General features: G+C 43.0%; 3 protein-coding genes across 4 annotated transcripts in view; 2 read left to right on the plus strand and 1 right to left on the minus strand.

Annotated features, from left to right (window-relative positions):
- The window catches only part of LOC118936259 (high choriolytic enzyme 1-like), a 1,627-nt gene extending 1,090 nt beyond the window's left edge, over positions 1-537 (plus strand). The window contains exon 2 of the mRNA XM_036963686.1: positions 1-537. This exon is cut by the window's left edge and continues 237 nt beyond it. Coding sequence (XP_036819581.1) covers positions 1-340 — 340 coding nt within the window. The 3' untranslated portion in view covers positions 341-537.
- The window catches only part of LOC118944435 (nuclear receptor ROR-alpha A-like), a 260,652-nt gene that overhangs the window by 217,565 nt on the left and 30,442 nt on the right, over positions 1-12,645 (minus strand). The gene's annotated exons all lie outside the window — the stretch shown is intronic.
- Positions 6,131-7,533, plus strand: rbhce1 (hatching enzyme 1). The gene is given in 2 exon segments (NM_001172409.1): positions 6,131-6,464; positions 6,957-7,533. Coding segments are annotated over 2 exon segments (801 nt in total). The 5' UTR covers positions 6,131-6,240.

The following is a 12,645-nucleotide window of genomic DNA, read 5'->3' on the forward strand; positions in this document are numbered from 1 at the left end:
CCAAATGGACGGGTGTGTTTACTTCGGCATCATTCAGCACGAGACTCTCCACGCTCTGGGTTTCCAGCACGAACAAACCAGGAGCGACCGTGACCAGTACGTCACGATCAACTGGAGTAACATCGACTCTAACAATGCCTACAACTTTGATAGATCAAACACCAACAACCTGAACACTCCCTATGACTACAGCTCTGTCATGCACTATGGAAAAACAGCCTTCTCTGTCAACGGGATGGACACCATCACCCCCATCCCCAACCCCAACGTGCCCATCGGCCAGAGACAGGGGTTGTCCACCACGGACATCCTGAGGATCAACAGACTCTACGACTGCTGAGAGGAAGACATCAAGTCACAGGAGAAAAGTCTGGAAAAGACCAGATGAAGGAAGTCAAGTCTGACATATATAATGTAATCTTATTGATTTAAAATCATTGTTGAGTTGTAACTTTAAAAAAATGATCATTGCTGTAGTTGTGTAGGGTAATCATATGACTTAATTAATTATCTAAAATAAACAAGATTGAAAGCAGATGCTATTGTGTAATTCCAGTGTTTTATAGTGTGTGCAATGTGTGTGTGAGTGAGTGAGTGAGTGAGTGAGTGAGTGAGTGAGTGAGTGAGTGAGTGAGTGAGTGAGTGAGTGAGTGAGTGAGTGAGTGAGTGATAGTTAACAGACTGGGCACAAGTCCTCCATGTCTGTCCTGATCCAAGACATTCTTCCTCCAATCAGCACTAGAGTTACATCACTTCGGTCACAACTACAATGACATCATTTCTCTCACCTAAACACAATGAGACACTAGGAATATTCACAAATACAATGACATGAAAGATAATTATTATTTTTGGAAGAGAATGAAGGAGGCTGACAGAGGACAAAATAAATATCTGCACTGGGAATCTGACAACAAAGCAGAAATAAAAATCAACCACACTGTATTTTTTTTGTTAAGATTTATACTGTAGATGTAACTGGTTTGGTCTGACAAAATCATCACTTCAATGTGGAGTCACACGTCCCCCAAAAAATACAGGTTCCTCCTCAAAACTTTTTAAAATGCTGTGCATTGAAGACTAACAAACCAAAACCTTCTGCAGACATGCTGACTACCATCTCTCTCTATTTATCTTGGATCTTGGAGGGCACTATGGTGTTGAACGCTGAGCTGTAGTCAATGAACAACATTCTTACGTAGGTGTTCCTTCTGTCCAGGTGGGAAAGGGCAGTGTGGAGTGCAATAGAGATTGCATCATCTGTGGATCTGTTGGGGCGGAAAGCAAATTGGACTGGGTCTAGGGTTTCTGGGATGATTGTGTTAATGGGTGTCATGCCCAGACTTTCAAATAACTTCATAGCTACAGATGTGAGTGCTACGGGGCGATAATAATTAAAATAGGTTACCATGTTGTTCTTGTGCACAGGGACTATGGTGGTCTGCTTGAAAAATGTAGGTCTTACAGACTGGGTCAGGGAGAGGTTGAAAATGTCAGTGAATACAATTGTCAGCGCATGCTCGGAGAACACGTCCTGGTAATCCGTCTGACCCTACGGGCTTGTGAACTTTCAACTGTTTAAAAAGATCACATCGGCTACGAAAGCATGAACACAAAGTCATCCAGAACAGCTGGTGTTCTCACGCATGGTTCAGTGTTGTTAGACTCAGAGCAAGCGTAGCATGCATTTAGCACATCTGGTAGGCTTGTGTCACTGGGCAGCTCGTGGCTGGGTTCCCCTTTGTAATCCTTAATAGTTTGGAAGCCCTGTATTCGCTCGCAAGTTGATTTTGTTCACCCACACCAGACGCAATCAGGAGGAACAATTATATTAATTTGGGGACAGGTCAAAAAGCATTGAACATTTATGGCAATTTAGTTAGCTAGATTGCTGTTGCTAGCTCATGGGATAAAGTACAAGGTCCTCTACTCCGACAATAAATTCACAGAAAAAACGGTAAAGGAAATGAGTTTCTCGTCATCTCTCCTCCTTCCTTCAGACTTCTTCTCCTTTGGACTTTATATGGCGGTTAGCACCACCTTTACAGCATTACTACAACCGACTGAAGTGTCACATATAAAACAACAGATTAAAACAGTGAACTATGTTTGTACTGAATGAACTAAAGATAAAACAATACATCATATAACATCTCTACACAAAGCAAAATGTTCAAAACCACCATACAACAATATCACAATGTATGTGAATGCATGTCTCTGTACCTTGCTGTGTGTCTCTTCACAGTCCCTGTTGTTCCATAAGGTGTATTTTTACCTGCTTTTTAAATCTGATTCTACTGCTTGCATTAGTTACCTGATGTGGAATAGAGTTCCATGTAGTCATGGCTCTATGTAGTACTGTGCACCTCCCATAATCTTTTCTGGACTTGGGGACTGTGAAGAGACCTCTGGGGCATGTCTTGTGGGGTACGCATTGTTGTCCGAGATGTGTGCTAGTATTTTAAAAACAGACAGCTCGGGACATTCAGCTTGTCAATAAAAACTAGTGTCCCGGTCCTAGAAAGCGGCAGCTTTTAGCTCAGTGCGGATGTTGTCTGTAATCAATGCTTCTGGTTTGGAAATGTACGCACGGGTCACTGGAGATGACGTTGTCGGTGCACTCATTAATGAAGCCGGTGACTGATGTGGTGAACTCCACAAAAACATCGGATGAATCCCGCAACATATTCCAGTCTGTGCTAGAGAAACAGTCCTGTCGCTTAGCAACCGCTTCATCGGACCACTTCTGAATTGAGCGTGTCACTGGTACTTCCTGTTGGAGTTCTTGCTTGTAAGCAGGAATCAAGAGGATAGAGTTATGGTCAGATTTACCAAACGGAGGGCGAGAGAGAGTTTTGTATACATCTCTGTGTGTTGAGTAGAGGTGATCTAGAGTCCCCCCCCCCCTCGTTGCACAGGTGACATGCTGGTAGAAATTAGGACATGCTGGTAGAAATTAGGAGATGCTGGTAGAAATCAGGTTTAAAGGATTTCGGTTTTCCTGCATTAAAAAATCACCGGCCACTAGGAGTGCTGCCTCTGGATGAGCATTTTCTTCTTGGCTTATGGCCCTATATATCTCGTTGAGTACCAGCATCTGCTCTTGGTGGTAAACAGACAGCCATGAAAAATATAGATGAAAACTCTCACCATAGTATGGTCTACAGCTTATCATGAGGTATTCTAACTCGGGTGAGCAGAACGCCCAGACTTCCTTAATATTAGAGATTGCGCACCAGCTTTTGTTAGCAAAGAGACACACCCCCCTACCCTTGAGTTTAGGAGATGCTTCCGTTCTGTCCTGCCAATGCAAAAGCTTCACAGCTATCCTAATAGTGGGCCTGTGATTACTTACTGGAAAAGACTCATTCATTGCGTCATTCAAAACACATCAGTTTATCACCTTGTGGAATAGAAGAAACTGGATTTGTTAAGACCTACAGTTGCACTTTTATTAAATAATTCCCTATTTCTTCTCAAATAAGTTGAAATTGAAAACAACTTTTGGTCTCCACACGTTGTTATTAGATTTTCACCAATGCAGAACAAAATTTAGTTTTTTGAAACAACTTCATTTAGAAAATACAAACAAATGGCCAGGACAAAATGAGGAACTAAAACTTGGTTGTGAAGCCTTTGGCCAAGATAACTGCATATAAACAGTTGCTGTAGCCATCAATGTGCTTGATGCACCTGTTAACCCTCGCAAGGCTGCCGACGGCATCCCTAGCCGCGTCATCAGAGCATGTGCAGACCAGCTGGCTGGTGTGTTTACGGACATATTCAATCTCTCCCTGTCCCAGTCTGCTGTCCCCACATGCTTCAAGATGGCCACCATTGTTCCTGTACCCAAGAAAGCAAAGGTAACAGAACTAAATGACTATCACAACACTCACTTCTGTCATCACGAAGTGCTTTGGGAGACTAGTCAAGGATCAAATCACATCTACCCTGCCTGTCACCCTAGACCCACTTCAATTTGCTTACCGCCCCAATAGATCCACAGACGATGCAACCACCATCACACTGCCCTAACCCATATAGACAAGAGGAATACATATGTAAGAATGCTGGTCATTGAATATAGCTCAGCATTCAACACCATAGTACCCTCCAAGTTGATCATTAAGCTTGAGGCCCTGGGACTGAACCCCAGTCCTGTGCAATTGGGTCCTGGAATTCCTGACGGGTATCCCCCAGGTGATGAAGGTAGGAAACAACACCTTCACTTCGCTGATCATCAACACTGGGGCCCCACAAGGGTGCGTGCTCAGTCCCCTCCTGTACTCCATGCTCACCCATGACCTCCAACTCAATCATCAAGTTCGCAGATGACACAACAGTAGTAGGCTTGATTACCAACAATGATGAGACAGCCTGCAGGGAGGAGGAGAGGGCTCTGGGAGTGTGGTGCCAGGAAAATAACCTCTTATTCAAAGTCAACAAAACAAAGGAAATGATCGTGGACTTCAGGAAAGAGCAGAGAGAGCAGCACCCTATTCACATTGACGGGACCGCAGTGGACAAGGTGGAAAGCTTCAAGTTCCTCGGCATACACATCACTGACTAACTGAGATGGGTCACTCACACAGATAGCGTGGTAAGGAAGGCGTAACATCACCTCTTCAACCTCAGGAGGCTAAAGAAATTTGACTTGTCACCTAAAACCCTCACAAACTTTTACAGATGCACAATCGAGAGCATTCTGTCGGGCTGTAACCCCGCCTGGTACGGCAACTGCACCACCTGCACCTGCAGGGCTCTCCAGAGGGTGACGCGGTCTGCCTTAAGCATCACGGGGGGAAATTACCTGCCCTCCAGGACAACAACCACCCGAGTCACTGCCTGTTCACCCCTCTATCATCCAGAAGGTAAGGTCAGTACAGGTACATCAAAGCTGGGACCGAGAGACTGAAAAACAGCTTCTATCTCAAGGCCATCAGACTGTTAAATAGCCATCACTAGCACATTAGAGGCTGCTGCCCTATATACACAGCCTTGAAATCACTGGCCACTTTAACAAATGGAACACCAGTCACTTTAATAACGTCTACATATCTTGCATTACCCATCTCCTATGTATATACTGTATCCTACACTATCCTACTGTATCTTATTCTATACCAATCTGACATTGCTCTTCCATATATTTTTATATTCTTGATTCCATTCCTTTACTAGATGTGTGTATTGGTGAATATGTTGTGTAATTGTTAGATATCTTGTTAGATATTAATGCACTCGTCAGAGGAAGCACAAGCATTTCGCTAAACCCACAATGACATCTGCTAAACGCGTGTTTGTGACCAATAACATTTGATTTGATCTATTTGATCTGATGGGTAAACAATACAAAAAAGCAGACACTGAATCTCCCTTTGATCATGGTGAAGTTATTAATTCCACTTTGGAATATAGCCTCTAGGCTATACAGGCACAACTACCACAATCTATAACAAACACGCCTCTAGGCTATACAGGCACAACTACCACAATCTATAACAAACACGCCTCTAGGCTATACAGGCACAACTACCACAATCTATAACAAACACGCCTCTAGGCTATACAGGCACAACTACCACAATCTATAACAAACACGCCTCTAGGCTATACAGGCACAACTACCACAATCTATAACAAACACGCCTAAGCTATACAAGGCACAACTACCACAATCTATAACAAACAGGCCTAAGCTATACAGGCACAACTACCACAATCTATAACAAACATAATTCTTCCAATACATTTGATTCATATTTCCAGACAAATATTAAAACGATGAGTTTGTCTGAACAACTTGTTTCCCTGTTCTATAGCATTTGTCAAACAGGACATGGCAAATGTGACAATATTTAACCAGCGGCCTGCTCAATCTGACACGTTCCTCAGCACATCATTGTCAACTGTCATTACATTAGTGTGTGACCTATTTGTTGAGTAGGCATGGCCAGGTGTAAATGGACCCGTATGGATTAAAACCTTGTTGAACCTGTAGGTGTGGTGGTGGAGCCCTCCCTTCAGAGGTTTATTTAGGACTAACAACATGGACCCCAACCCAGAATCCTCCAGCAGACACCTGAGGAGGACTGTATAAAAAGCCCAGGACTGACCAGACAGAATCACACATCAAGACTCTCCAAAGCATCTCCAGGAACCAAGAAGCCATCTAGAGTATCTCCACTGTCAGATCCAAGGAGCCATCCAGAGTCTCTCCTCTCCACACAACTGAAGATGGAGCAAAGCCCCTCTCTCACCCTGCTGCTGGTGCTGCTGCTGGGCCTCTCTCAGGCCAACCCTCTCATGGAGGATGGAAGTGGACCAGAGATCCTAACAGACGACCCTGAGGCTGTAGACATCACTGAGAGAATTCTGACCACTAATAACGGCTCCAGTCAGTTCCTGTTGGAGGGGGACATGGTGGCACCAACAACCAGAAACGCCATGATTTGCTATAGGTACAACCAACACACACTGAAAACAATATTGTGCGAATTCTACTTTTAAAACTATCTGCATCAGCTTATTTAGTATTTCCAACACAAGGTATTTTTCTGTTGAATATACATCACGTTTAGTGTTTCATAAAGTTGCATGATCACAAAATATACTTTGCTTCGTTCAAACCTGCATACAAACATTGTGTAGAAAGTAGCATTATAAAGTCAAAAGAATGTGGAATTACCCACAATCCTCTAAAAACAGCGACAGGTGTCAAAGTTGTTGCTAGAACTTAAAGTTAGTAAGTTGAGGGAAATTTTCCCTTGGAGTTGTTTTTACGTGCATCTTATGTTGATATGTTTACATATTTTAAATTTCAGGTTGGTTAAACGAGTGAAGTAGAGTAAAGGACTAATTATATTGAAGTAAAGATAACAAATATATTTTTTAGGTCAAAATAATTGTATTTTTAAATATAATTGACTAACCAGCTGAGTGTTATTTTACAGTGCAGGGTGCTTCTGGAAAAAAGGCTCCAACGGACTGGTTGAAGTGCCCTACACAGTGAGCAGTAGCTTCAGTTCCTCTGACAAGCAGGGCATTGAAAACGCCCTCCGGGCCTTCACTTCCAAGACCTGCATTCGCTTCGTGCCTTGGCAGAATCAGGTTGACTTCATCAGCTACGAGCCCAGAGACGGGTGCTGGTCCCCTCTTGGGAGAGTGGGAGGCCAACAGACGGTCTCTCTCCAAATGGACGGGTGTGTTTACTTCGGCATCATTCAGCACGAGACTCTCCACGCTCTGGGTTTCCAGCACGAACAAACCAGGAGCGACCGTGACCAGTACGTCACGATCAACTGGAGTAACATCGACTCTAACAATGCCTACAACTTTGATAGATCAAACACCAACAACCTGAACACTCCCTATGACTACAGCTCTGTCATGCACTATGGAAAAACAGCCTTCTCTGTCAACGGGATGGACACCATCACCCCCATCCCCAACCCCAACGTGCCCATCGGCCAGAGACAGGGGTTGTCCACCACGGACATCCTGAGGATCAACAGACTCTACGGCTGCTGAGAGGAAGACATCAAGTCACAGGAGAAAAGTCTGGAAAAGACCAGATGAAGGAAGTCAAGTCTGACATATATAATGTAATCTTATTGATTTAAAATCATTGTTGAGTTGTAACTTTTAAAAAATGATCATTGCTGTAGTTGTGTAGTTCTCAAATTATTTTAATCATATGACTTAATTAATTATCTAAAATAAACAAGATTGAAAGCAGATGCTATTGTGTAATTCCAGTGTTTTATAGTGTGTGCAATGTGTGTGTGAGTGAGTGAGTGAGTGAGTGAGTGAGTGAGTGAGTGAGTGAGTGAGTGAGTGAGTGAGTGAGTGAGTGAGTGATAGTTAACAGACTGGGCACAAGTCCTCCATCCATGTCTGTCCTGATCCAAGACATTCTTCCTCCAATCAGCACTAGAATTACATCACTTCTGTCACAACTACAATGACATCATTTATCTCACCTAAACACAATAAGACACTAGGAATATTCACAACTACAATGACATGAAAGATAATAATTATTTTTGGAAGAGAATGAAGGAGGCTGACAGAGGACAAAATAAATATCTGCTCTGGGTATCTGACAAAGCAGAAATAAAAATCAACCACACTGTATTTTTTTTGTTAAGATTTATACTGTAGATGTAACTGGTTTGGTCTGACAAAATCAGCACTTCAATGTGGAGTCACACGTCCCCCAAAAAATACAGGTTCCTCCTCAAAACTTTTTAAAATGCTGTGCATTGAAGACTAACAAACCAAAACCTTCTGCAGACATGCTGACTACCATCTCTCTCTATTTATCTTGGATCTCGGAGGGCACTATGGTGTTGAACGCTGAGCTGTAGTCAATGAACAACATTCTTACGTAGGTGTTCCTTTTGTCCAGGTGGGAAAGGGCAGTGTGGAGTGCAATAGAGATTGCATCATCTGTGGATCTGTTGGGGCGGAATGCAAATTGGACTGGGTCTAGGGTTTCTGGGATGATTGTGTTAATGGGTGTCATGCCCAGACTTTCAAATAATTTCATAGCTACAGATGTGAGTGCTACGGGGCGATGATAATTTAAATAGGTTACCATGGTGTTCTTGTGCACAGGGACTATGGTGGTCTGCTTGAAAAATGTAGGTCTTACAGACTGGGTCAGGGAGAGGCTGAAAATATCAGTGAATACACTTGTCAGCGCATGCTCGGAGAACACGTCCTGGTAATCCGTCTGACCCTACGGGCTTGTGAACTTTCAACTGTTTAAAAAGATCACATCGGCTACGGAAAGCATGAACACAAAGTCATCCAGAACAGCTGGTGTTCTCACGCATGGTTCAGTGTTGTTCGACTCAGAGCAAGCGTAGCATGCATTTAGCACATCTGGTAGGCTTGTGTCACTGGGCAGCTCGTGGCTGGGTTCCCCTTTGTAATCCTTAATAGTTTGGAAGCCCTGTATTCACTCACAAGTTGATTTTGTTCACCCACACCAGACGCAATCAGGAGGAACAACTATATTAATTTGGGGACAGGTCAAAAAGCATTGAACATTTATGGCAATTTAGTTAGCTAGATTGCTGTTGCTAGCTCATGGGATAAAGCACAAGGTCCTCTACTCCGACAATAAATTCACAGAAAAAATGGTAAAGGAAATGAGTTTCTCGTCATCTCTCCTCCTTCCTTCAGACTTCTTCTCCTTTGGACTTTATATGGCGGCTAGCAACCACCTTTACAGCATTACTACAACCGACTGAAGTGTCACATATAAAACAACAGATTAAAACAGTGAACTATGTTTGTACTGAATGAACTAAAGATAAAACAGTACATCATATAACATCTCTACACAAAGCAAAATGTTCAAAACCACCATACAACAATATCACAATGTATGTGAATGCATGTCTCTGTAGCTTGCTGTGTGTGTCTTCACAGTCCCTGTTGTTCCATGAGGTGTATTTTTACCTGCTTTTTTAAATCTGATTCTACTGCTTGAATTAGTTACCTGATGTGGAATAGAGTTCCATGTAGTCATGGCTCTATGTAGTACTGTGCGCCTCCCATAATCTTTTCTGGACTTGGGGACTGTGAAGAGACCTCTGGGGCATGTCTTGTGGGGTACGCATTGTTGTCCGAGATGTGTGCTAGTATTTTAAAAACAGACAGCTCGGTACATTCAGCTTGTCAATAAAAACTAGTGTCCCGGTCCTAGAAAGCTCTAGCATTTAGCTCAGTGCGGATGTTGTCTGTAATCAATGGCTTCTGGTTTGGAAATGTACGCACGGGTCACTGGAGATGACGTTGTCGATGCACTTATTAACCTCTCTAGGGTATGTGGGACATCTGGCCATCTGACCAACATCCAGTGAGGTTGCAGAGCGCCAAATTCAATTACAGAAATGCTCATTATAAAAATTCAGAAAACAAAACATGTTTTACATAGGTTTAAAGATGAACTTCTTGTTAAACCAACCACAGTGTCATATTTATAAAATGCTTTTCGGCGAAAGCATACCTAGCCCAGAACATACCTAGCCCAGAACATAGCCCAGTTGACAAAATATTACAAACAGTAACCAGCCAAGCAGAAGCGTTACAAAACTCAGAAATAGAGATAAAATGAATCCCTTAGCTTTGATGATCTTCATATGGTGGCAATCAGAAGACATTAATTTACTCAATAAATGTTCCTTTTGTTCAATGATGTCTCTTTATATCCAAAAACCTCAGTTTTGTTAGCGTGTTTTCTTCAGTAATCCACAGGCTCAAACTCAGTCAAAACAATCAGACAAAAAAATCCAAATTGTATCCGTAAAGTTCATAGAAACATGTCAAACGATGTCTATATTCAATCCTCAGGTTGTTTTTAGCCTAAATGATCTCTAATATTTCAACCGGACAATAACGTCAATATAAAAGGTAAACAAGAAATGCACATGCGCCTGAAAAAACGCTGCGTCACCTTAGGGCCCTCTTGTTCAGACTGGTCTTACTCCCTCATTTATAAGAATACAAGCCTGAAACGATTTCTAAAGACTGTTGACATCTAGCGGAAGGCATAGGAACTGCAAACGGAGTCCTAAGTCAATGGATGGAGTAATGGCATTGAATAGAAAACTACAAGACCACAAAAAAAAACTACTTCCTGAATGGATTTGTCTTCGCCTGATAAATCAGTTCTGTTATACTCACAGACACTATTGTAACAGTTTTGGAAACTTTAGAGTGTTTTCTATCCAAATCTACCAGTTATATGCATATCATATCTTCTGGGCCCGAGTAGCAGGCTGTTTAATTTGGGCATGCTTTTCATCCAAAATTCCGAATGCTGCCCCCTACCCTAGAGAGGTCAATGAAGCCGGTGACTGATGTGGTGAACTCCACAAAAACATTGGATGAATCCCGCAACATATTCCAGTCTGTGCTAGAGAAACAGTCCTGTCGCTTAGCAACCGCTTCATCGGACCACTTCTGAATTGAGCGTGTCACTGGTACTTCCTGTTTGAGTTCTTGCTTGTAAGCAGGAATCAAGAGGATAGTGTTATAGTCAGATTTACCAAATGGAGGGCGAGAGAGAGTTTTGTATACATCTCTGTGTGTTGAGTAGAGGTGATCTAGAGTCCGTCCGCCCCCCCCCTCTCGTTGCACAGGTGACAAGCTGGTAGAAATTAGGACATGCTGGTAGAAATCAGGTTTAAAGGATTTCGGTTTTCCTGTATTAAAAAAAATCACCGGCCACTAGGAGTGCTGCCTCTGGATGAGCATTTTCTTCTTGGCCTTTGGCCCTATATATCTCGTTGAGTACCAGCATCTGCTTTTGGTGGTAAATAGACAGCCATGAAAAATATAGATGAAAACTCTCATCCAGACTTCCTTAATATTAGAGATTGCGCACCAGCTGTTGTTAGCAAAGAGACACCCCCCCCCACCCACCCTTGAGTTTAGGAGATGCTTCCGTTCTGTCCTGCCGATGCAAAAGCTTCACAGCTATCCTAATAGTGGGCCTGTGATTACTTACTGGAAAAGACTCATTAATTGCGTCATTCAAAACACATCAGTTTATCACCTTGTGGAATAGAAGAAACTGGATTTGTTAAGACCTACAGTTGCACTTTTATTAAATAATTCCCTATTTCTTCTCAAATAAGTTGAAATTGAAAACAACTTTTGGTCTCCACACGTTGTTATTAGATTTTCACCAATGCAGAACAAAATTGAGTTTTTTGAAACAACTTCATTTAGAAAATACAAACAAATGGCCAGGACAAAATGAGGAACTAAAACTTGGTTGTGAAGCCTTTGGCCAAGATAACTGCTGGCAAACAGTTGCTGTAGCCATCAATGTGCTTGATGCACCTGTTAACCCTCGCAAGGCTGCCGACCCAGACGGCATCCCCAGCCGCGTCATCAGAGCATGTGCAGACCAGCTGGCTGGTGTGTTTACGGACATATTAAATCTCTCCCTATCCCAGTCTGCTGTCCCCACATGCTTCAAGATGGCCACCATTGTTCCTGTACCCAAGAAAGCAAAGGTAACAGAACTAAATGACTATCGCCCCGTAACACTCACTTCTGTCATCACGAAGTGCTTTGGGAGACTAGTCAAGGATCAAATCACCTCTACCCTGCCTGTCACCCTAGACCCACTTCAATTTGCTTACCGCCCCAATAGATCCACAGACGATGCAACCACCATCACACTGCACACTGCCCTAACCCATATAGACAAGAGGAATACATATGTAAGAATGCTGGTCATTGACTATAGCTCAGCATTCAACACCATAGTACCCTCCAAGTTGATCATTAAGCTTGAGGCCCTGGGACTGAACCCCAGTCCTGTGCAATTGGGTCCTGGAATTCCTGACGGGCCTCCCCCAGGTGATGAAGGTAGGAAACAACACCTTCACTTTGCTGATCATCAACACTGGGGCCCCACAAGGGTGCGTGCTCAGTCCCCTCCTGTACTCCATGCTCACCCATGACCTCCAACTCAATCATCAAGTTCGCAGATGACACAACAGTAGTAGGCTTGATTACCAACAATGATGAGACAGCCTGCAGTGAGGAGGAGAGGGCCCTGGGAGTGTGGTGCCAGGAAAATAAACTCTTATTCAAAGTCAACAAAACAAAGGA

The sequence above is a fragment of the Oncorhynchus mykiss genome, chromosome 26, assembly GCF_013265735.2.
Source record: "Oncorhynchus mykiss isolate Arlee chromosome 26, USDA_OmykA_1.1, whole genome shotgun sequence".
In the NCBI taxonomy this organism is placed as follows: Eukaryota; Metazoa; Chordata; class Actinopteri; order Salmoniformes; family Salmonidae; genus Oncorhynchus; species Oncorhynchus mykiss.